A 24,110-nucleotide genomic window follows, 5' to 3' on the forward strand; every position below is an offset into this window, starting at 1 on the left:
GAAGAATTAATATTATTAAAATGGCCATACTACCCAAGGAGTTCTACAGAAGCAATGCAATTCCTGTCAATTCCAGTCGCATTTTTCATGGGAGTAGAACGAAAACAATCCTAAAGTTAATACGCAACCACAAAACCCCAAATAGTCAAACCAATCTTGAATAAGGAGAAAGCTGGCAGCATCATGCTTTCTGATTTCAAATTATTTCACAAAGCTACAATAATCAAAACAACATAGCACTGGTGTAAAATCAGACACATAGACCAATGGAACCGAACAGAAAACCCAGAAATAAAGCCATGCATGTACAATCAACTAATCTTTGACAAGAATACAAAATGGGGAAAGGATAGTCTTCAATAAATGGTGTTGGGAAAACTGGATATTCACATGCAGAAGAATAAAAGTGGATCCTTATCTCACACCACATACAAAAATCACTCAAAATGGATTAAAGATGTCAACATAATACCTGAAGTGGCAAACCTCCTAGAAGAAAACATAAGGGAAAGGCTCCTTGATATTGGTTTTGGCAATGATTTTTTTGTATGAAATCACAGAAAACAACAGCAAAAGTTGACGAGCAGGATTATATCATATAAAAAGCTTCTGCAGAGCAAAGAAAACAATTGACAAAGGCAACCTACAGAATAGGAGAAAATGTTTGCAAACCATATATCTGATAAGGGAGTTGGCCCGGCTCACGCCTGTAATCCCAGCACTTTGGGAGACCGAGGCAGGCGGATCACAAGGTCAGGAGTTTGAGACCAGCCTGGCCAACATGATGAAACACTGACTCTACTAAAAATACAAAAATTAGCCAGGCATGGTGGTGGGCACCTGTAGTCCCAGCTACTTGGGAGGCTGGGGCAGGAGAATTGCTTGAACCTGGGAGACAGAGGTTGCAGTGAACTGATACAGACAGCACCATTGCACTCCAGCCTGGGCAACAGAGTGAGATTCCATCTAAAAAAAAAAAAAAGGGCGGGGGGAGTAAATCCCAAAATATATAAGGAACTCCTGCAACTCAACAGCCAAAAAAGAAATAACCGAAGTAAAAAATGGGAAAAGGACCAGAATGAACATTTCTCAAAAGAAGATATAAAAATGGCTGACAGAAATATGAAAAAGTGCTCAATATTTACTAATGAGGAAAATGCAAATCAAAACCACAATGGGATGCCACCTCATACCTGTTAGGATGGCTATTAGTGAAAAAGCAAAAGATAACAGGTGTTGGTGAGGCTGTAGAAGAAAAGGGAACCCTGATACACTGGTGGTGGTAATGTAAATTGGTGAGACCATTATGAAAATCAGTATGGAAGTTCTTCAAAAAATTGAAAATAGAACTAGGATCCAGCAATCCCACTGAGTATTTATCCAAAGGAATTGAAATCAGAATCACGAAGAGATACCTGCACTCTCGTGTTCACTGCAGCACTATTCACAACAGCCAAGATAAGAAAACAACCTAAATGTCCACTGACAGATAAATGGATAAAGAAAATGTGGTGTATACTCACAATGAAATATTATTCAGCCTTTAAAATGAAGGGGATCCTGCCATTTGCAACAACATGGCTGGGAATGGAGGACATTATATGCTAAGTGAAATAAGCCAGGCACAGAGAGAAAAATACTGTATGATCACACTTATATGTGGAATCTATAATAGTCAGACTCATAGAAACAGAGAGTGCAATGGTGGCTGTCAGGGACTGGTTGGGGAGGGCGGGGTACATAAGATGATGATGGTCAAAGGATACAAAGTTTCAGTTACACAAGGTCCATAAGTCCCGGAGATCTACTATACAGCATAGTTCTTACAGCTAACAATACTTAAAATTTATTGTATTGTATACTTAAAATTTGGTAAGAGAGTAGTTCTTATATTAAGTTCTCACCTCAGAAACAATTATAATAAGGAAGGGAGCAGGAGGAAATTTTGGGGGGTGGTGGACATGTCTATGACCTTGATGGTGGAGATAGTTTCACAGAGATATACTTATCCCCCAAATCATTGAGTTGTGTACGTTAAATATGCACAGCTTTTTACATGTTAATCATACCTCAGTGAAGTGTCCTACAATTAAAAATAAAGAAAGAAGGGATGGGTTTAAGTCCCAGCTGAGATACTTAATGTGCGACTGTGAGATAATTGTTCTAACGTTCTGGATATTGCTTGCCTCATAATAAAACGGGACAAAAATACTACTCTTACATCATTGGTTTTCTCCTGAATTCAGGAGGGGGGTGTGTGTGTGTGTGCGTGTGTGTGTGTGTGTCTGTGTGTGTCTGTGTGGGATATGCTTTTCCTCAGGTCTTCAAATATTTGCTAAAGGCTCAAGTATGACAAGAAGTTCCAAATTCTAAAGAGGAACTACCAGACACACTTTTGCTCATATTTTAGTAGAGGACACGGACAACAAAGCAAAGAAATTTGTAAAATGTGTGACTAGTCTATGGTGCTCTGGGTTATGGAAAAAAAAAAAAAAAGCTGGGAAACGCAACTAGGGATGCTGGCATGCCAGGATTGCAACATTAAACAGGGTGGGGAGGGCATGCCTCACTGAGAAGGTGACATTTGAATAAACAGAGGGAGCTGAGGGAATGTGTCAGGCCGATAAGAGGGGCAAGAGCATTCCAGGCACAGGGAACCATGGACGGATGCAAAGTGTCTGAGGCAGGAGCTTGCCTACCTTGATCAAGGACCAGCAAGGAGGCCAGTGTGGTGGGAGCCAGGAGAGTGTAAGGGAGAGATTGTTAGGAGAGGAGGCAACAGAGATTGCGTATATAAGAGAAAAACTGTAGGCCGGGTGTGGTGGCTCATGCCTGTAATCCCAGCTACTCGGGAGGCTGAGGCAGGAGAATCACTTGAACCCAGGAGGCGTAAGCTGCAGTGAGCCGAGATCGCGCCATTGCACTCCAGCCTGGGTAACAAGAGCAAAACTCCGTCTCCAAAAGAAAAAAAAAAAAAATAGAAAAATAAGCTGGACATGGTGGTGCATCTGTAGTCCCAGCTACTCGGGAGGCTGAGGCAGGAGAATCTCTTGAACCCAGGAGGCGGAGGTTGCAGTGAGCCGAGATCGTGCCACTGCACTCTAGCCTGGGCAACAGAGCCGGACTCTGTCAAAAAAATAAATAAATAAAGTTGGGGTCCAGCCCAGTGCCACCACCCAGGAGCTATCCACCTGCCACCTCACCCACCCGCTCACCCTCAAACCCCACCTCCCTGGCCAGCAGCAAGCTGTCTGCCTCCACAGCACCCCTCCTGTCGTGGCTGTGGCTGGACCACAGTCTTGGGGTGTCCCCATCAGAACAGCAGAACAGCTCCCATGAACCAAGGGAATACCCACTTTGTGCAAGGCTGTCAGCTGGGGTGGTGCAGTTCTGGTTCCTGGCTGTATTGTCGGCAGGCAGTCTGGAAAGGGGGCACGGCTATCATCCCATTTTACAGATGGGGAGGTTGAGGCACAGAGAGGTTCAGGGGCTCATCCAAGGCCACACAGTAAACAAGAGGCAGAGGGACACTAGGTATGGCCAACAGAGACCTTCCTTGGCCAGCACACAGGTGCTGGTTAGCCTTTCCATGGGCTGAGACTGCTTACCAAGGCCCTGCCTGACCTAGAGGATGGATGTGGAGCTGAACAGCAGGAAGAGCAAGACGGGGGCTCTTCAGGGCCGGCCCAGCACAAAGATGTGGATTTATCTGTCCACCCATCCACCCACCCTTTATCCACCATTCATCTGTCTACCACCCACTCACTCCTTACCCACCTGTTCACTCCTGTGTTCACGAGTTCACCCACCCACCTGACCATCCATACCCCCACCTGTCCATCCACCCAACCACCCACCCAGCCATCCATCCACCAACCTGCCCCCATCCACCCATCCTTCCATCAGTCCACCCTTCCATCCACCCACCCATCCACCTGCCCTCAATCCACCTGCCTACCCATCCACAGCACCCACCCATCCTTCCATCTACCCATCCACCTACCCATCCACCCGCCCTTCCATCAGTCCACTCTTCCATCCACCCACCCATCCACCTGTCCTTCCATCCATCTACCCATCCACCCACCCATCCACCTACCCATCCATCCACCCATCCATCCACCCATCCACCCACCCATCCATCCACCCATCCACCTGTCCTTCCATCCATCCATCCACCCACCGATCCACCTACCCATCCATCCACCCATCCACCCACCCATCCACCTGTCCTTCCATCCATCCACCTGTCCTTCCATCCATCCACCCATCTACCCACCCATCCACCTGTCCTTCCATCCATCCATCCATCCACCCATCCACCCACCCAACCTTTCATTAGTCCACTCTCCCACCCACCCACTCTTCCATCTATTCATCCACCCATTCATCCACCCAGCCACCTTCCCACCTATCCATCTATCTACCTGTCTACCTTTCTGTCACCCGTCCACCTGCCCTTCCATCCACACATCCATTAACCCATCTACCTACCCATCCACCCAGCGACACTATCCATCCACTAACCCACCTATCCACCCACCATCCATCCATCCACTCAACCACCATCCACCCACCCATCCATCCACCCATTCACTCACCTACACACCTGTCTGTCCACCCATCCACTTGCCGTTTCATCCACCCATGCATCTATCCACCCATCTGGCCATCCAGCCATCTATCCATCCATCCATCCATCAACATACCTATCCGTCCATCTGCCCTTTCATCCATCCATCCATCATCTATCCACCCACCCACCCACTCATCCATTCACCCCTCCATCCACCCACTCACCCATCCATTCACCCGCCCATTTACCCACCCACCCTCCATCCATCCATCCACCCACCCACTCATTTCCCATCCATCTACGTGTCCATCCACCAGTCCAGTTGACAAGCGTGACTGAGCTCCAACCGTATACCAGGCATGGTGGGAGCACCAGGGCATTGCAGGAGACAGAGCCCTGCCTACCTGGCTTTCATGGGGTTCCACTTGTAGCCGTGAGGCGTCAGGCTGGAAACAGATGATGTGCCAGATGGAGCAAGGAGCAGGGGAGACAGAAATGGTCCAGCTGGGGATCAGGGAAGTGGGATGGCTGATGAGCCGTAGATGGAGGCTCTCCCAGCGTGACCTGGCAGGCACTGCCCCTTCATCTACAGAGCGGGGTTCCCTCTCTCACAGGGTGGCTAGAGGGCTCGTCGGGTAAATCCACATTCTTGCCCAGGGCCGGCGCTGAAGAGCCCCTGTCTTGCTCTTTTTTTTTTTTTTTTTTTTGAGACGGAGTTTCACTCTTGTTACCCAGGCTGGAGTGCAATGGCGTGATCTCGGCTCACCGCAACCTCTGTCTCCTGGGTTCAGGCAATTCTCCTACCTCAGCCTCTTGAGTAGCTGGGATTACAGGCACGCGCCACCATGCCCAGCTAATTTTTTTGTAGTTTTTTAGTAGAGACGGGGTTTCACCATGTTGACCAGGATGGTCTCGATCTCTTGACCTCGTGATCCACCCGCCTCGGCCTCCCAAAGTGCTGGGATTACAGGCTTGAGCCACCGCGCCCAGCTTGTCTTGCTCTTCTTGCTGTTGGGCTCCATGTCCATCCTCCCAGCTCAGGCAGAGCCTTGGCGAGCTATCTCAGCCCTCTGTGCCTCAGTCTCCCCATCTGCGTGATGGTCATGATCAGGGGCCCATCCCCCTGGGGCTGGGGAGAGGCTGACCAGCACCTGTGTGCTGGCCGAGGAATGTCTCCTTTGGCCAAGCCTAGTGTCCCCCCCTTGTTTACTGTGTAACTTTGGGCCAGTGTCGGAACTTCTCTGTGCCTCAGCTTCCCTGTCTGTAAGATGGGATGGTAGCAATGCCCCTTTAGAGACTGCCTGCTAAAAGGTGAGCCAGGAGCCAAGACTGCACATACCAGGTGCCCCCTCGGCTGGTATATTCTGGTGCGGATGCCCCAGCATTGTCATCTGAACGTGAGCCAGGATGGGAGGGGGAGGGGTGCTGTGGAGGCAGAGAGCTTGCGCTGGTCAGGGAGGTGGGGTCTGAACACCCCCTTGGCTTCTGGGCCTTTGTGGGGATGGTGGGGCTTCCTTCTTGTCGGCCTTGAGAAGTGGCTGAGTTGGGCAGGTCCAGGGTGAGGGGGTGCTGAGCATAGCATCTTCTTGCCTGTTGGCTGCAGTCAGAGCCCCACACATCCTAGACTCCCAGTGGCATTGGTCAGAGGCTGGGTTTAGGGCAGGAGATCACAGCCCGGCCTTGAGGGCACTGGGCTTGTGGTGACCCCTGAGGAGCGGGTGAGGGGTGGCCACACGCATCCGTCATCTGCCCACCCATGCCTCCAGCCCCCTTCCTCACCTAGACCACCCCCATGCTCCTGAGATGACAGCTTGCAAACCACTGCACCTCTATCTAGCGCCTGTCTTCTGGAAGCTTTAAGCAAGGCTGAGGGCAGGGGAGGCCACGTGGCTCACCCTGGCTTCATGGTGGGGTTGGTGGGTGAGCTGCTGGCAGGGTGGGGTGGGCGGGCCTCAGCCTTCTGCTCCCAGCTCTGTGGGGTTCACCTCTCAACCTGCACAGCCTGAGAGGACAGTGTCTCCTCCCACCTCACTGTGTCCTTGAGGTCATTGGTGGCGGTCCTTTCCAATCGATCCTCCATCCCGGAGCCTGCCTGCCTGCCCTCCCTGAACTCCTGGTGTGACTTGGGCAGCCCGCTGCCCTCTCTGAGCCTTGGCCTCCCTGGGGGTTGTCGGGGGCTCTCTGGGGGTGCCAGCCATGGGTGCAGTCTGGTGGTACAGACGCCTCCTGCCAGGCACCCCCAGATGCCCTGTCACCTGTCATTCTGTCCCCACCCAGCAGGCAGGCACAGACAGGCCGAAGCCAAAGACAGACAGGTAGGGAATGGCTCCGGTTTGGGGGGCTGGGAGGAAGGGGAAGCTGAGGGCTTTTTCGCAGGGGTCAGAGGGCATCTGTGCAGGACGCTGTGTGAGTTGCGCCAGCTCACGGTGGGTGTCTCCCTCAGTAGCACGGGGCTCTTGGAGGCGACTTGAGGGTGGCTGGGTGGGGAGGCTGCGAGGTTACCATCTGGCCTGCCCAGCACACCTGCCTTCCCAACACTGGAGGAGGAGAGGGTCCTGCTTGACATGATTCATGAGGATGTCGGAGGAAACCAGCATGGCGAGCAGGAGACAGGCAGCTGCACCCTGGCGGCCCCTGCGCCGCAGTCTGTCTCCTTGGCTCTGGGTCTCTGTCTCCTTGGCTCTGGGTCTCTGGCAACATGTCTCTGGGTCTCTGTCTCCCTGTCTCTGGGTCTCTGGCAACATGTCTCTGGGTCTCTGTCTCCCTGTCTCTTGGTCTCTGTCCCTCCATCTCTGGGTCTCTGTCTCCCTGGCTCTGGGTCTCTGTCCCTCCATCTCTGGGTCTCTGTCTCCCTGTCTCTGGGTCTCTGTCCCTCTGTCTCTGGGTCTCTGTCCCTCTGTGAGTCTCTGTCTCCCTATCTGGGTCTCTGTTCCTCTGTCTCTGGATCTGTGTCTCCCTGTCTCTGTCTCTGTGTCTGTGTCTCCCTGTCTCTGTCTCCCTCTGTCTCTGGGTCTGTGTCTCCCTGTCTCTGTCTCCCTCTGTCTCTGGCTGGCTGTCTCCCTGTCTCTGAGTCTCTGAGGCTCTGTCTCTGGGTCTCTGTCTCCCTGTCTCTGAGTCTCTGTCCCTCTGTTTCTAGCTCTGTCTTCCTGTCTCTGTCTCTGTGTCTATCTCCAGCTGTGTGTCTCTGTCCCTCTGTATTAGTGTCTCTGTCACCCTATTTCTGGGTTTCTATCTCCCTGTCCCTGGGTCTCTGTTCCTCTCTCTCTGGGTCTGTGTCTCCCTGTCTCTGTCTCCCTCTGTCTCTGGGTCTCTGTCTCCCTGTCTTCGGGTCACTGTCTCCCTCTGTCTCTGGGTCTCTGTCTCCCTGTCTCTGAGTCTCTGTGTCTCCATCTCTGGGCCTCTGTTCCTATGTTTCTAGCTCTGTCTTCCTGCCTTCGTGTCTTTGTCTCTGTGTCTGTGTCTATCTCCATCTGTGTGTCTCTGTCTGTCTGTCTCTGGGTCTCTGTCTCCCCATCCCTGTCCCTCTGTCCCAGTCTCTGGGTCTGTCAGTGGCTGGGCATCCTGGCCTGTGGGACACTGCAGTGGGGCCCTGCACCCGCTCCTGGGCTCTCCCGCTTGTCCATCCAGAAGCCATTATCTTTTCTGCACTCCCACCAGAGCCCAGGGAGGCAGAGAACAGCAGGTGCCTTGGAAGGGGCGGCCCCTTATCAGAAGGGAGGACCCTGGGAAGTAGCCTTCGGCAGCCTGGGGGAGAAGCAGGGTGGCCAGGCCTCAGGGGTGTCTGAGCTGTCCCACGGGAAAGCTCGCTGATGTGAGTGTGGGGGCCGGAGCGTGTGAGGGCCAGCATGAGGTGCCAGAACCCATCCTGTGGGCTGGGAGCACAGTCCCCAGTGCTGTGAAACGCTGTGGTCACCCTGGCAACAGTGCTGGGGGAGCGGCTTCTGTGGACCAGGTGGGACCCTGCCTCTCTGCACCTTTTACCCTCAAGGCAGGTGCCCAAGAGCCAGCTGACTGCAGCTGCTGGGGGTGGGGCAGGGGCGCTGGGCCTCGGCGTTCCCATCTTGGAGAGGGATACTGGGCGCGTGACCTGGGCTGCAGGTGAAGACCTGTGCCTGCTTGGTGGGGTCACGGTGGGAAGGGTCATGAGAGAAGGTGTCAGTGTGGTTGGAGAGCAGGGTGGTGGCTGTGAGGCTGAGATGCTAGTGGTGGGACACCAGGGCCCCCACAGCTCTGGCGCCAGAGCCCCTCACCACCCCCACACCACCGGGTCGCTGTGACCCCACCCCTGCCTCCACCTCTGCCTCCCCTCCTTTGTCCGGCTCTCTGTCCCTCTCCCTCTCTCTCTCGGTGTGTCTCCCTCATTCCCTGGGTCTCTGTCTCCCTGTCTCTGGGTCTCTGTCTCCCTGTCTCTGGGTCTCTGTCTCCCTGTCTCTCTGGGTCTCTGTCTCCCTGTCTCTCTGGGTCTCTGTCTCCCTCTCTCTGGATCTCTGTCTCCCTGTCTCTGGGTCTCTGTCTCCCTGTCTCTGGATCTCTGTCTCCCTCTCGCTCTGGGTCTCTGTCTCCTTGTCTCTGGATCTCTGTCTCCCCCTCTTGCTGAGTCTCTATCTCCCCCCTCCCTCTCCCTGGGCCTCTGTCTCTCTGGGTCTCTGCATCCCTGTCTCTGGGTCTCTGTCCCCCCTCTCTGGGTCCCTGTCCCCCTCTATCTGGGTCTCTTTCCCCTTCTCTCTGGGTCCAGTTTTCTCTGTCTGTTCCTGGCTCCCCTCTGGGTCTACTTCGCTCTCTCTAAGTCTGTCTCCCCGAGCCTCTGCCCCGCTCTCTGGGTCTCAGATAAAGCTCTCAGGATGCTTGTGGTCCAGTTGCTGGCCTGGGACTGGCCGGGACAGAGGCTGGAGGGTGGGCAGTGGCTTCTCCGCCGGCCCTGCCGGCCACTGCAGTCCAGCCTCTTCCCCACCCATGCACCGGGACCCTGGGGCGGCATCCCTTCGGCCGGGGCGCGAGCCAACCAGCTGTGCTGCGCTGCTGTGCTCCATCGAGCCACATGGACAATAAAACCAAAATTGGCTTTGAAAGTGGAAGTGCTCTCCGCTTTGAGGGGAAGTGAGGGCCTGCGCGTCAGAGCCGCCTGTGAGGGCAATGCCGGCAGGCTCCGTTCTGGCCCACGCGCAGCGCTCCGTGCGGGGGTGGGAAAGGGTTTTACAAAACCCCAAAGAAATGTTTCCATGAAATTCTTTCTTGTTCTTGCCTTTTTTTTTCTTTTTTGGACATTCCAATGAAAAGAGCCGTTCTGGGCCTTTGGATCGCTCCTCGTGGGTTGGCGAGCTGACCGTGGGGATGCGGCCAGCCTGGGGCCAGAGAACAGCGCCCGCCCTGACAGGTGTGTGCCCCTCACTGTTGGCTCCCGAGGCAGCCCCCACCTCCCCTGCTCCTGATCCCCCACGAGGCTCCATCACTCAGGTGCCTGGCCACCGCCCCTGTGACTCTGAGCTTCCTGTGACCTCCCCCATGAGGCTGTCCTGCCTCGTGGGTTCCCCCAGAGTAGACTCTCAGGCAAGGGTTCGAGGGCCCCACGCAGGACAATGTGGGGAGGGACGGCGCCTACACGGGGGTGTCAGCCGCAAGCAGGTGGTCCCGGGGGCAACCCTTAGAGATGTGGGGAATCTCATAACAGCCGGTCCACCTGGGGGAGTTCCCCCCACTCAGGCTACCCGGATGCCAGCCCCCGCGTGTCCCTGCACAGGGACATCTGAGAGAAGCTGGGGCGGTGTCGCCAGGGCAGACCTGGGCGTGTCCTCGGGTCCAGCACGGCCTGGGCCTGGCTGGGATGCCCAATGTCATTGCTGGGGAGATACAGCGGCAAGGGGGTGTCAGAATGGCCCCCAGCCCGGGCCAGGCCCGCAGCGGGGGCGTGTGGCCACCCAGAGGCCAGATTCCGGCAGAGGGTGCAGCCAGGGCAGGCGGCGATGGCCTCTCGAGACGGCCCTGGCCGGGGCTGCTGACGCACTGGCTCCGATGACTCACGTGCGGGTGACCGTGACTCGAGTGGCCGTCTGTAGACTCGGACAGGCTCAGGGCCACCGCCTTCCTGGGGCCTGTGGCCCCGCCGCGCCGGCCGCCCCCTGTCTGGGCTGGCCTGAGTAATGGGTCCTTCCCCTCCTCCCCATGGCCGGCTGGAGAGGACCTTAGTCATCGGCCCTGGCCCCGGCCCTCCCTCCCTCCTCTGCCTGCCCACCTCCGCCCAGGCTGCGTCTCGCTTCTCCATCCAGGCTGGGGGACTTCAGCCCCTGCTGGCCTCCTCCCTCCCTGAGTTCCCCGGGAGGGGCTGCAGCAGGGTGGGTTTGACTTCTCAGGGTCGGCAGTACAGCGGGTGAGGGTGACAGAGGGGCTTCAGGGACAGCTGTCCCATCCCTAAGACGAGATGAAGGAAACAGCTGTGTGGAGCATGTCAGGCATCACTGGGACACCAGGAGGAGACCCGGGCAGGACATGCTGCTTCCCCGCCCGTGGGTCCAACATGGGCCCTGTGCCCTGTGACCAGATGTGGATGAGCCTCACCTGGCATTCTGGGCCTGGGGTGTCCTAACTTCCAGATGGGAGCATCAGAATTCTCCGTGTGTAGTCGTCACATGCTAGTGGCAGCCTGGGTCCCAGGGCTCTGCGTTTGCTCATTTGTTCATCTCATCCTCCAGTGGCCCTGGGGCTGGGGGAGCTGGGCAGTCATTTGCCCCTGCTTTGTAGCTGAGGCCTGGTGGTTGAGTGACTGCTGAGGTCCCAGCTAACCAGAGCTCGCTTGGCCCAGGCTGCTGGCCCCTGATGCCTGCTCTGGGTTGCCCTGCCAGCCAGCTGAACTGATCCTGCCTTCTGGGTTCCGGGCACCCTCCACTTGCTGGGGAACCCAGAGATCCCATGCTTGGAACCCTGGTCACCTCCCTGGTTTCCTGTTCCTCGGTCATCAGAACAGCAGGGGGTGGGGCAGGGGCCCCTCTCCTCCCCAGAGGGAAGGTCCCCTCTATCCAGCTGCTCAGTTCTGCAGATACGTCCTGTGCACTCATGGGCAGATGACACATTGAGTGCAAAGAGCATCCCCCTGTGCGCGCTCTGCTCTTCCTTCCTCCTGCAGCCATAATGCCATCCCCTAGATGCAGCATCCACCCCGGGATGCGTCAGGATCCGCCTTCTCACCCAGCTGTAGGGCAGTCCTCTCCCGGAAGGTGCTGTGATTCCACGTACCTCCCCTAAGGATGGTTAGCTTGTTTCTCGTCTGTGGCCCCTAGAGACAGTATTTGGGTACATTTCAGAAATAGAGTTGTTGGGTAAAGGACATGAGCCTTTAGAGTATTGCTGGGTCTACCCAGCTGCCTTCCTGGGGGTCATCTTGCTTCATAAGCCCCCCGAGAGTGTGCTTCCCTGACTGTGAGTGAGGCTGACTCTTAGGTCCTTCCAGCCAGGTCTGCTTGCTTTCCTGGGAACCATCAGCTCACATCATTTGTGTATCTTTCGGTCTCACTCTGTCGCCCAGACTGGAGTGCAGTGGCATAAACACAGCTCACTGCAGCCTCCACCTCCTGAGTTCAAGTGATCCTCCCACCTCAACCTTCCAAGTAGCTGGGACCACAGGTGCATGGCAGCATGCCTGGCTAATTTGTATTGATTTCTTGATGCTCTTTATATATGGAGGTGCATGATAAATCCACTTCTAAGGACTGAGTGGCCCCATGATGAAATTACCCCAGTTTAATGTGTTTCTCCTGGTGAAAATGTACACAGGTACACCTGCCCCCAAGGGCTTTAGAGGAGGCAGAGAAGTCCTCCCATCCCTCCACACAAATCTTGAACTTCGAAGGAAAAACCAGACCAAAAAAATGGCAAAGGTTGGCAAGGCCCATGCGTACTTCTGGGACACAAATTGTCCACAGAAAGGCTGGCAGGGGTCACCTGGAGCCCGATGGCACCCGACCCTTTTACAGCGGCAACACAAAGCTGGTTCTAGGTGATCTGACCCCTTTTGGTCCCTGTTTCCTGGACTAAGTGCCCATGAGGACAGGGCCTACTTTGTCAAGTTCACACTGCGTCCCTGCACGCATGGGGAGGGAGGAGGTCTTGGCAAAGGCAGGGAGGCAAGCTGGGGACAAGGAGCGATGTGGACCCCTTAAGGGCCCTCGGAGACACATGCAGGATGCGGCTTTGGCCCCAGGCAGCCTGGGTGTCGGTGAGAGGGCACGGCATCATTGGAAGCAACGAGGCACTGCCCCTCGAGATGTCTGGGCAAGTGCCAGACCCTGTGGGGAGCTGGACAGGGGAGCTGGACAGGGGAGCAGCCCGTGTGCCTGTGACATACTCCTCACGAGCCTCAGAACTGTGGATCTGTCACGAGTCTTGGGGAAAAAAGAGCCGAGGCTTGGCTCACAGCAGCGGCCTGGGCAAGTGCAATTGGGGCGAATGTGTGGGAAAGGGAAGAAGGGAGGAGTGGAGGTGGGTGTCCCCTCCACCTGGCAGGGGAAAGGCCATGGGGATAGCCAGAGTCTCAGGGTGCACCTGGACCCCTTTCCTTCCTTCCCCTCCTCAGCTTTCAGAAGGCTGCATCCCCACCCTCCCAGGCAAACCCCAGGTCCGGCCTTCGGCACCCCCGGCAGCATGGCCAGCCAGCCCTGATGACTGTAGTATTAGGCTCCGAGTAGCCTATGTCCTGCCTCTCCAGGGGCTCAAAGGCTTTCCACTGAGCGCAGGTCCCTCACCGGGTCCTCCACGCCGTGTCCTCATCCTCCAGGAAGTGGAGCACCTTGAAGGCAGGGCTGGGGCTTGGGCAACTTGCTCTGCCTGTGGTGCCTTGCAGGGCTGTGGTCGGTGCCTGGTGCTGCAGCCCCTCTGCCCATCAGTTTGTCTTGGTGACCCACCCTTTCCCAAGGGTCTCTGGAAGGGTGGCCTGCGGGAGGTCAAGGCCTCTGGTGCAGATGCAGGGCTGAGCGAGTGCCCACTGTGTGCCCTGGGTTTGACGTCAGCTCTTTAATGTCCACGGTGGTTTTGGGGCTGGCCAGCGGTGGGGCCGAGGAGCCTTCCATCTCCTCCTGCTTTCTTGGAAGGATCAGTGCCTGCATTCCTGTCCCTCACTTACAGGCAGGCGTGGGTCCCAGAATGGGAGAGCAAATTCCAGAGGGCAGAGGCCACGAGGACAGAGCAGGGTGCTGGGGAGGGTGGCCTCAGCCCGGTGGGGGTGGGGATGGAGGTCCTGGAGGGGACGGACCCTGGAGGTGGCAACAGGGTCCGCCCTGTTTGTGTTCTGAGGAAGAGGTGGTGTATCACCGGCTCCTAAGCTACCCGTTCATCAGTTTTCCCAAATGAAACAGCAAAGGGGTAGTGGGGCTGGGGAAGGGGGGGATGAGCAGGTCGTAGGGGCGGTGGGGGCTGAAGCACAGAGGGCTCATATACACTGCTGTGCGGGGGCCGTGGCAGGGCTCGTGTGGGACTCGAGAAGGCTCCCGCGTGTCCTTTGGTGTTTTCATTTGATTGAAATTCACGTGACATCAAACTGTCTTAAGTGGACAATTGAGTGGCATTTAGTAGATTCACAGTGGTGTGCAAACGCCACCTCTATCTAGTTCCAGAACATTCTTACCCCTCCAAAAGGAGACCCCGCCCCAGCAGCAGTCACTCCCCTTCCCTCCCCTCCCCCAGCTCTTGGTGGCACCCGTCTGCTTCTTGTCTCTGTGGATTCGCCTGTTCCGGGCGTTTCACGTCAGCAGTCAGACACCACACGGCCTTTTGTGTCTGGTTCTTGCACCGACTGTCGTGTTCGAGGTCGTAGTGTGCGTGTGAACCTCAAGGCCAATGGGCCACGTCCCCACCTCTGCTCTCCCCGCAGCACGGCCGACAAGAACGGGGCCCTCAAGTGCACCTTCTCGGCGGCCGGCCACAGCACCAGCCTCCTGCAGGGCCTGGCCACCCTCCGCGCCCAGGGCCAGCTCCTCGATGTCGTGCTGACCATCAACAGAGAGGCCTTTCCTGCACACAAGGTCGTCCTGGCCGCCTGCAGCGACTACTTCAGGTAAGCGCTGGGCGCAGGGAGCTGGGAGGGCAGGCCGCCTGTGGGGACAGGGCAGACAGAACCCACCTTCTAAAGCGGGTCTATCTCAGCACCATCCAGGGACAGCTTCGAGGGAGAATGGCTGGTGCCGGCTCTCGAATGTTTATTTTATTTTTTTTTTTATTTATTTTTTTTTTGAGACAGAGTTTCCCTCTTGTTACCCAGGCTGGAGTGCAATGGCGTGATCTTGGCTCACCGCAACCTCTGCCTCCTGGGTTCAGGCAATTCTCCTGCCTCAGCCTCCTGAGTAGCTGGGATTACAGGCACGCGCCACCATGCCCAGCTAATTTTTTGTATTTTTAGTAGAGACGGGGTTTCACCATGTTGACCAGGATGGTCTCGATCTCTTGACCTCGTGATCCACCCACCTCGGCCTCCCAAAGTGCTGGGATTACAGGCTTGAGCCACCGCGCCCGGCCTCGAATGTTTATTTTTGAGATGGAGTCTCACTCTGTTGCTCAGGATGGAGTACAGTGGCGCGATCTCGGCTCACTGCAAACTCCGTCTCCTAGGTTCAAGTGATTCTCTGCCTCAGCCTCCCGAGTAGCTGGGAACCCAGGCACCCACCACCACATCCAGCTAATTTTTTGTATTATTAGTAGAGATGGGATTCACCATGTTGGGCAGGCTGGTCTCGAACTCCTGACCTCGTGATCCACCCGCCTCGGCCTCCCAAAGTGTTGGGATTACAGGCGTAAGCCACCGTGCTCGGCCTCTTCTGATTTTAGAGAGAGGTCAATGTCCAGTAAACCTGCAGATTTTCCCCGGTTTGCATCTTACTCTCTTTGGGCAGACATGCCTGGGGGGATAGAGATGGCCCGTGGACAACCTCACTTCTGCCCTGTGGACTGGCAGGGTTTGGCCAGGCTTTTGATCTGTCTTTACTTGACACCTGCTGTATGCCAGGCAGTCTTCTAGGCCTTGGGATCCAGCAGGGATGAAAGAGTGAAACCGGCATAAGCCCCCGCCATTAGGGCACCCCTCAGGACACCTGGAGCGGGACAGCTGGGGGACTGGAGGGGCATCGAAGACCACAGGGACCCCGTCTCTGCTAACGCTGTGTCCTGGGCTCTGTCTGAGGCCCACATGAGCTCTCCTCGCTGTTGCCCTGAGCTGTGGGCACTTCCACCATGTGACAGAGAAGGCCATGGCGGGCACATGGGTCTGTCTGTCTGTCCCTGTGCCATGGCCGGGCCAGAGCGAGAACACCACAGAACAGGGCTGTGGGGTAGGGGATGTGTTCTCCTTGCCACCTGGGGGCTGTTACAGGGCTGGGTGGTCTTCCTCCCTGGGTGACCAGCAGGCGAGCCTCCTTCCTGCCAGGCAGTGACCCCGCCAGAGAGAGCTGGGCCACCCTGGGGCAGTTCCCAGGCCCCAGCCCAGGTGTGCACCTCGCCCGCGTGTTCCCCAAGGCCCGGGCCGCCTGCCCCGTGGGCTCAACGAGGCTGTTGTGGGGGCCGCGGCAGGCGAGCCAACTGGGGCGCCGCTTCTATTTTTATTCTGGATTTGGGGACGGGTGGGCCAGCCCAGCCAGCAATGCCCTTTAAAGGCTCCCCTGCGCTGGCACGGCAGCCGGCAAGGCCTTAAAAGGCAAAGCTCCCTCCTGTCGCCCGAGACCGCCTCTGCCTTCATCGCATCATGCCCGAGGGCCAGCGGGGACCCATGGGGACAAGCAGGGCAGGGTCTGGGGAGCTGGCAGCGTGCTGCTCCTGGACCGCACGGAGACGCTGAGGAGAGGCTCACTGGGCAGATGTCAGTGAGCGGCTCTGAGGCAGCACCCTGGCCACTGTTCTTGCCCCTGTAGCCCGGAGCCTGGCCCACGTGAGGCGCAAGATGAGAGGACGGACCTCTGTGGGGCAAATGCCCAAGGGACCTTCCCTCCTCCTCGGGTGGCCATCAGGGGAGGTGCACAGGCGGGAGTAAGAGTTATTGTGTCATGCCAGCGCACCTCCTGCACCCTAAAAGCTGTAGGGGCACTGCGACCTACAGGCCTGTGCCTCCTCACTGCCCTCCCTCATGAGGACCTGTATCCCCTCCCCACTCATGTTAGCTCTGCTTCCCAGAGCAGAACAGTACAAGGGTGGAGCTGGCATCTCACTGGAGGGTGGGGACATAGCTGTTGGGTGGGAGGCACTTCCCCAACCACCTTCGTCTCTGGAGACAGCAGTCACTCCGGTACAGCCTCCTGGGACCCTCGTTACCCTGCCCTCTTCACTTGATGGCTGTTGAGACTCAGGCTGGGTACGGCAGAGCTGCCTGCTTCGGTCAGCGAGCAGGCGAGGGCGGAACCGTGGTGCCTGGCACCTCCAGAGTGCGAGTCTTGCAGCTCCTGAGCGCAGGTGTCAGGTGGGGCTGCAGATCTGTCCCCAGAGCCACAGGGTATGTTGTCATCCTGCACTGCCATACCTGGCCCCTTTAACCACCCCACCGCCAGGCACATGGTGGGTGAGGCTGACCCAGCCTCCACTCCTGCAGCTCTGACATGATCTAGTCATGAAGGAGCTCAGGCAGGGCCCCTGCAGAGGGGCCAAGCAGGGAGCTGCTGTTTATAGGAAGATGCATGGCTTGGGTGGATTCAAAATCTGTCTTTTTTTTTTTTTTAATTTAGATGGAATCTTGTTCTTGTTGCCCAGGCTGGAGTGCAGTGGCACGATCTTGGCTCACTGAAACCTCCGCCTCCCCGGTTCAAGCAATTCTCCTGAGTAGCTGCAATTACAGGAACGTGCCACCATGCCTGGCTAATTTTTGTATTTTTAGTAGAGACCAGGTTTCACCATGTTGGCCAGGCTAGTCAAACTCCTGACCTCAAGTGATCCACCTGCCGGGGCTTCCCAAAGTGCTGGGATTACAGGCGTGAGCCATGGCATCCCACCTCTGCATGTTTTTAATGAGCCTCTGGCCTGCTTTTCTCTTGCTGGCTGTGCCCTGCGTTCTGTGTCCTGGGGCCACTGTTCCCGAGGCTGTTATCATTCCCAGCTGGTCACAAGGCCCCTTAGCCACTGCGAGCTACAAGCTGTGTTTCCACTCTTCAGGGCCATGTTCACCGGTGGCATGCGGGAGGCGAGCCAGGACGTCATCGAGCTAAAGGGCGTGTCGGCCCGCGGCCTGCGGCACATCATCGACTTTGCCTACAGCGCCGAGGTGACCCTGGACCTGGACTGCGTGCAGGATGTGCTGGGTGCCGCTGTGTTCCTGCAGATGCTGCCCGTGGTGGAGCTGTGCGAGGAGTTCCTGAAGGCGGCCATGAGCGTGGAGACCTGCCTCAACATCGGCCAGATGGCCACCACCTTCAGCCTGGCCTCGCTGCGGGAGTCAGTGGACGCCTTCACCTTCCAGCACTTCCTGCAGATCGCGGAGGAGGAGGACTTCCTGCGCCTGCCGCTCGAGCGCCTGGTCTTCTTCCTGCAGAGCAACCGGCTGCAGAGCTGCGCTGAGATCGACCTGTTCCGAGCTGCGGTCCGCTGGCTGCAGCACGACCCTGCCCGGCGGCCGCGCGCCAGCCACGTGCTCTGCCACATCCGCTTCCCGCTCATGCAGTCCTCCGAGCTGGTGGACAGCGTGCAGACGCTGGACATCATGGTGGAGGACGTGCTGTGCCGCCAGTACCTGCTGGAGGCCTTCAACTACCAGGTGCTGCCCTTTCGGCAGCACGAGATGCAGTCGCCGCGCACCGCCGTGCGCTCGGACGTGCCCTCGCTGGTGGCCTTTGGCGGCACGCCCTACACCGACAGCGACCGCTCGGTCAGCAGCAAGGTATACCAGCTGCCCGAGCCAGGCGCCCGCCACTTCCGCGAGCTCACGGAGATGGAGGTGGGCTGCAGCCACACGTGCGTGGCCGTGCTAGACAACTTTGTGTACATGGCCGGGGGCCAGCACCTACAGTACCGCAGCGGCGAGGGCGCGGTGGACGCCTGCTACCGCTACGACCCACACCTGAACCGCTGGCTGCGCCTGCAGGCCATGCAGGAGAGCCGGATCCAGTTCCAGCTGAACGTGCTGTGCGGCATGGTGTACGCCACGGGCGGCCGCAACCGGGCCGGCAGCCTGGCCTCCGTGGAGCGGTACTGCCCACGGCGCAACGAGTGGGGCTATGCCTGCTCGCTCAAGCGCCGCACCTGGGGCCATGCTGGGGCCGCCTCCGGGGGCCGCCTGTACATCTCGGGCGGCTACGGCATCTCAGTGGAGGACAAGAAGGCCCTGCACTGCTACGACCCCGTGACCGACCAGTGGGAGTTCAAGGCGCCCATGAGCGAGCCCCGTGTGCTGCACGCCATGGTGGGCGCCGGCGGCCGCATCTATGCCCTCGGGGGCCGCATGGACCACGTGGACCGCTGCTTCGACGTGCTGGCTGTGGAGTACTACGTGCCCGAGACGGACCAGTGGACCAGCGTGAGCCCCATGCGAGCCGGCCAGTCAGAGGCGGGCTGCTGCCTGCTGGAGAGGAAGATCTACATCGTCGGGGGCTACAACTGGCGGCTCAACAACGTCACGGGCATCGTGCAGGTGTACAACACGGACACCGATGAGTGGGAGCGGGACCTGCACTTTCCGGAGTCCTTCGCGGGCATCGCCTGTGCCCCGGTCCTGCTGCCCCGGGCCGGGACCAGGAGGTAGCCCCCCAGACCCCCGGGACCCTGGCCTGACCACATGCTGTCTCCAAGCCGGGCTTGGCAGAGCACGTCTGCCTGAGAACCCCATTGCCCCTGTTTGCCTGGGCTGCCCTGGAGAGGCCTGCCCTGTGGATGTGTGGATAAGTGCTCCTCCCAGGGTGGCCTCCCTCCCTCCATCCCTTCCCAAAGCAGATCCTGGCTCCAAGTCCACCTGAGCGAGCCTGCCCCAAAGCAGCCAACGAGCCAGTTGTGGCAGCAAACTTGTCCCCGGGGCAATTTCCTTGCCTGCAGGCTGGCGGATGGAATCCCAGGTCTCCAGGGGGTCCCTGTGCAGCTCCGCAGCAGTCCTCTGCCCCCCTCCCAGCCCCACGGTTTCAGGCATTCAGATGTGAGCTCATCACCGTTGAACCTAAAGTCGGTGGTATGCGACTCACCCTCCTTCCAAGTCTCCTGCACACGTGTTTTTAAAATAAACTCGCCCAAAACCTCCAAAACACACAGACCCCCCAGAAGCAGTGAGAGGCGGCTTGGAAGCCCTTGGTTTGGGGTGGATGGAGGACCAGGGCACGTGCCTGTCTTTGCTGGGGTGCCCTCCTTCCCCCATCCCGAGCTGCTGAGGGGAGGCTCTGGTCATGCCTCCATTTCTGTCATCGTCTGCCTTCAGGAGGAAAAACCATGTCAACTCCTAGGAACAGTCCTTATGGGCCTTGGGCCTTCCGTTTGGCACAGAGCATCTTGTGCAGCCTTCACTGGCCGAGACATCCCGCCCGGCCCTCTGCACTTGCCCTGTTGGCCGGGCAGTCCCCTTCCTGCAGCTGGAGGGGGACGCTGACTTCAGAATTCCACAGTGTCGCCTCCCGCAGGTCAGCTAGGTGGTGTTTATTCTCCTCCCTCCTCCATTTCCCCCTCTGCACCCTGCCACTCCCTGGCCTGCCCTGTTTCCAGGTCAACATTGCTACCAAGCCGGCAGTGAGGCCTTTCCCTTCTCAAGGGCTCTGCGGCATCTCTGGCCACATTTGTTTTAATGTCTGAACCTCTAAAGCTTTTCTTTTTAATTTGTTTTACTTTTTATTTTAAGAAGCCAGCCCCGCTGTCTCATAGATGGGATTTGTACTCTCGGGGCAACTTAAAGTGTCTCTCTCGCTGCTCACAGACAATTGATGTCTTGTCGCTGTGACCCGCTCACCGTGTAAAGAATCTCCTATCTTAGCAGACGCCGTCTCCTAATATTTCCCTTTATTTAATAAAAATGTTATGGTGAAGAGATGGAGCAGGCCCAGCACTGAGCTTGTGCGGCTGGGGCTGATTGGTCACAGATTCCTCGTGTGTCCTCCGCATGTCTGGGGGCTCCTCTCCTCCGCCTCAGCCTTTTCCAGCCTTGCAGAGGAGCTGGCGGGGGCTGGGCTTTGGCTCAGGGGCACAGGAGCAGCAGGAAGTGTGGCCAGAACTTCCACCCTGGCACTTTTTTTTGAGATGGAGTCTTGCTCTGTTGCCCAGGCTGGAATGCAGTGGCTTCATCTTGGCTCACTGCAACCTCCACCTCCCAGGTTCAAGTGATTCACTTGCCTCAGCCTCCCAAGTAGCCAGTATTACAGATGCCCACCACCACACCCAGCGAATTTTTGTATTTTTAGTAGAGACGGGATTTCACCATCTTGGCCAGGCTGGTCTTGAACTCCTGACCTCAAGTGAGCTGCCTGCCTCAGTTTCCCAAAGTGCTGGGGTTACAGGCGTGAGCCACGGTGCCCGGCCCACCTTGGCACTTTGGAAGAGGCTTCAGCCCCCTACTCTCATCGTGGCTGGCCAAACCGCGAAGCAGGCTGCCCAGAGTGGGCCACTTACCAGTTGCAGGTTAGCCGAGAAAGCCTTATGTTCCCAGAGGGCCTTCCCAGAGGGGGGCCCTGGGATTCACACATGCGTGGATCTGCATAAGTTGCTGCGCCCGCATGCCTGGCAGTCCTGTGTGGCGGCCATCGGGGCTAGGGTAACACCAGGGGCTGCGGGGGTGGGCAGTGCTAAATTAGGAACGTGGATGGGAGCCTAAAAGAAGCCCACACCGTCAGGGACATCCAAAGGAAAGTCCTCGGGGACTTACCAGAACATTCCAGCCCCCGCCCCCGACCTGAGCTCCCCCAGAGAACCCTTCCCCACTGGAGGCACGGCCCCTTCAGGGGGGCAGTGAGAAGCTTTGCCAGCCGCAAGTCCCCCGGATCAGCTCACACCTCAGAACATCTTGTCCCCAACGAGCTGGCAGGGGCGCCGGCCCAGGGCGGGGAGTGCTGCCGTATCTAACTGGATCGATTGTGCATAACTGTCTGGGTCGGTTCATGGAATGTTCTTGGGGCCCCCTGCCCCTCCCTCAGCCTCCCCCCCCCGCATCCCCCCAAGAAAGGAAAATTATTTTTCGTATTGTAAACTTTAAACACGAAAAAGCTGTTTTTAATTTAGCAGAAACTGGCTTGAATCTTCACTTTGTGAACGTTTGTGTCCTTCAGAGAAAGAACACGCCTGTGCACACTCGTACACGCTCAGGCACACACCTGCACACTCATGCCGCAACGTGCACATTCACACGGCCGTGCTCCTGCACGCCTGCATGCACGTGCTCGCCCATGCAACGTGTTCACATGCTTGCCCGCACATGGTGAGATGCAAGCTCGCACATATGCCCGCACACACATCTGTGCACGCACCCCTGGACCAGCGTAGCCAACTCTGCCTGGTGGCCCAGAGGGGTCTGGAGCCCGGCAACGCCCCGAGCCTGGGGGAAGCCTGTCTGCTTCCAGACGCCCTGTCTCCTCGCTGAGGCCTGGACGCCGGCCGCAGGAGCCTCCCTCGCACCTGGGCTCGGGCTGTGGGAAAACGCCGTCTCTCGGGACGGTCGGATGCAGGCCCGCAAGAGGGAGGCCAAGTGTGACTTCTGGGGCCTCTCAGCAAGCGAGGGCCAAGGGGGCCTCTGGGGAGCCGTATGAGGTGGGAATCCGCCCCGGACCTGGCCAGCTTGGAAACCCGCCCCTGGCTCCATCTCCGAGGAAGCAGCTCCAGCTCGTCCGTTCTCACAGGCCCTGGAGATTCGCTTTGCACGGTGCAGGCTCAGGGCTCTGCTCTTCCTCGGGGTGTCTGGCCATGGATCCCAGCGGCCCAGTGCCTAACACAGAGCATGGCACAGACAGGGCACAGCTCGAATGTTTACTGCACAAAAGAGAGGTTCTGGGCTGGGAAGGTGAGGGCAGCCTTCACGCTAGTGCCTGTGGGCAAACCTCGAGGAAGGAGGGCACTAAGCCGTGCTCCGCCCCCAACAAGGCCCCTGCTTCATCCTCATCTTCCTGTTGCGCTCATTCTGGTGGCCAGCCTGGCAGCCATTCCTCCCTCCTCACCAGCAGAGCCCTGATTTGGTGCCAGCAGCAACGTGCCCAGCCTCCGGGGTTAAGATTCAGCTGAGCTGTTCTTGGCAATGCCTTTTGCCGGGGTTGTTTGCAATCTGGGCATGTTTCCCAGCTCTGGCCAGCAACCTTGAAGGGGTCGGGTGTTTCTGGACAAGGGAGAGGCCTTGTTGCCCCCTTCCCTCCCTCACTGCTTATGAGGACACAATGCCAGGGGCTTCTGCAGCCATCTTGTGGCCAGGAGGAGCAAGTTAAGCGAGCACACTCACAGGCTGGGTGCGGTGGCTCACGCATGTAATCCCAGAGCTTTGGGAGGCTGAGGCAGGATGATCACTTGAGTCCAGGAGTTCAAGACCAGCCCTAGTGATACAGTGAGACCATCTCTAAAAAAAAAAAAAAAAAAAATTGCTGGCCCTGGTAGCACACATGCATGTAGTCCCAGCTACTAGGGGAGGCTGAGGTGGGAGGATCACCTGAGCCCAGGAGTTCTAGGGTGTAAGGAGCTGTGACTGCATCACTGCATTTTTTTTTTTTTAGTGCACCACTGTTTTTCTGATCCTGGTTTTCTAGCCGCCTCATCACTTCTGTGAGCTACCAAACAATTTTTTGATTTTTTTTTTGAGATGGAGTCTCACTCTGTCACCCAGATTGGAGTGCAGTGGCGCCATGTCAGTTCACTACAGCCTTTGCCTCCCAGATTCAAATGATTCTCCTGCCTCAGCCTCCCGAGTAGCTGGGATTACAGGTGCACGCCACTATACCTGACTGATTTTTGTTTTTTTGGTACAGATGAGGTTTTGCCATGTTGGCCAGGCTGGTCTCTAACTCCTGACTTCAAGTCATCTGCCTGCCTTGGCTTCCCAAAGTGCTGGGATTACAGGTGTGAGCCACCATGCCCAACCTTTTTAATTTTTTTTAAATAGAGACAGAGTCTCACTTTGTCCAGGCTGGTTTTGAACTCCTGAGCTCAAACAATACACCTGCCTTGGCCTCCCAAAGTGCTAGGATTATAGGTGTGAGCCACCGTGCCTGGTCAACCAACCAGTTTTGCAGTATGCACATTGGCTATTTAAATTGTCCAGGCTGCACACAGCAGCTCATGCCTGTAATCCCAACACTTCGGGAGACTGTGGCTGGCAGATCACTTGAGGTCAGGAGTTCAAGACCAGCCTGGCCAACAGGGTGAAACCCCGTCTCTACTAAAAATACAAAAATTAGCCAGGCGTGGTGGTGGGTGACTTTAATCCCAGCTACTCAGGAGGCTGAGGCAGGAGACTGGCTTGAACCTGGGAGGTGGAGGTTGCCGTGAGCTGAGATTGCACCACTGCACTCTAGCCTGGGCAACAGAGCAAGACTCCATCTCAAAAATAAATAGATAGGTAGATAAATAGATAGATAGTCTAACGTCAGCTTCTGTTGCTTGCAAGTAAAAAGCCTGACTTACATAAGATGGGAAAACCCCA

The 24,110-nt window shown here is 57.1% G+C and overlaps 1 protein-coding gene across 1 annotated transcript; it reads left to right on the forward strand.

Annotated features, from left to right (window-relative positions):
- The first annotated feature begins 9,857 nt into the window (after positions 1–9,857).
- KLHL26 (kelch like family member 26) lies at positions 9,858–21,711 on the forward strand. Its single transcript, XM_037728785.1, has 3 exons — positions 9,858–9,950; positions 14,433–14,615; positions 17,687–21,711. Exon 3 carries the CDS (start codon positions 17,691–17,693, stop codon positions 19,266–19,268), a length of 1,578 nt encoding a protein of 525 aa, XP_037584713.1. The 5' UTR covers positions 9,858–9,950; positions 14,433–14,615; positions 17,687–17,690; the 3' UTR covers positions 19,269–21,711.
- Positions 21,712–24,110: the final 2,399 nt, after the last annotated feature.

This window comes from Cebus imitator, unplaced genomic scaffold (genome assembly GCF_001604975.1).
Source record: "Cebus imitator isolate Cc_AM_T3 unplaced genomic scaffold, Cebus_imitator-1.0 Scaffold280, whole genome shotgun sequence".
Taxonomy (NCBI): domain Eukaryota; kingdom Metazoa; phylum Chordata; class Mammalia; order Primates; family Cebidae; genus Cebus; species Cebus imitator.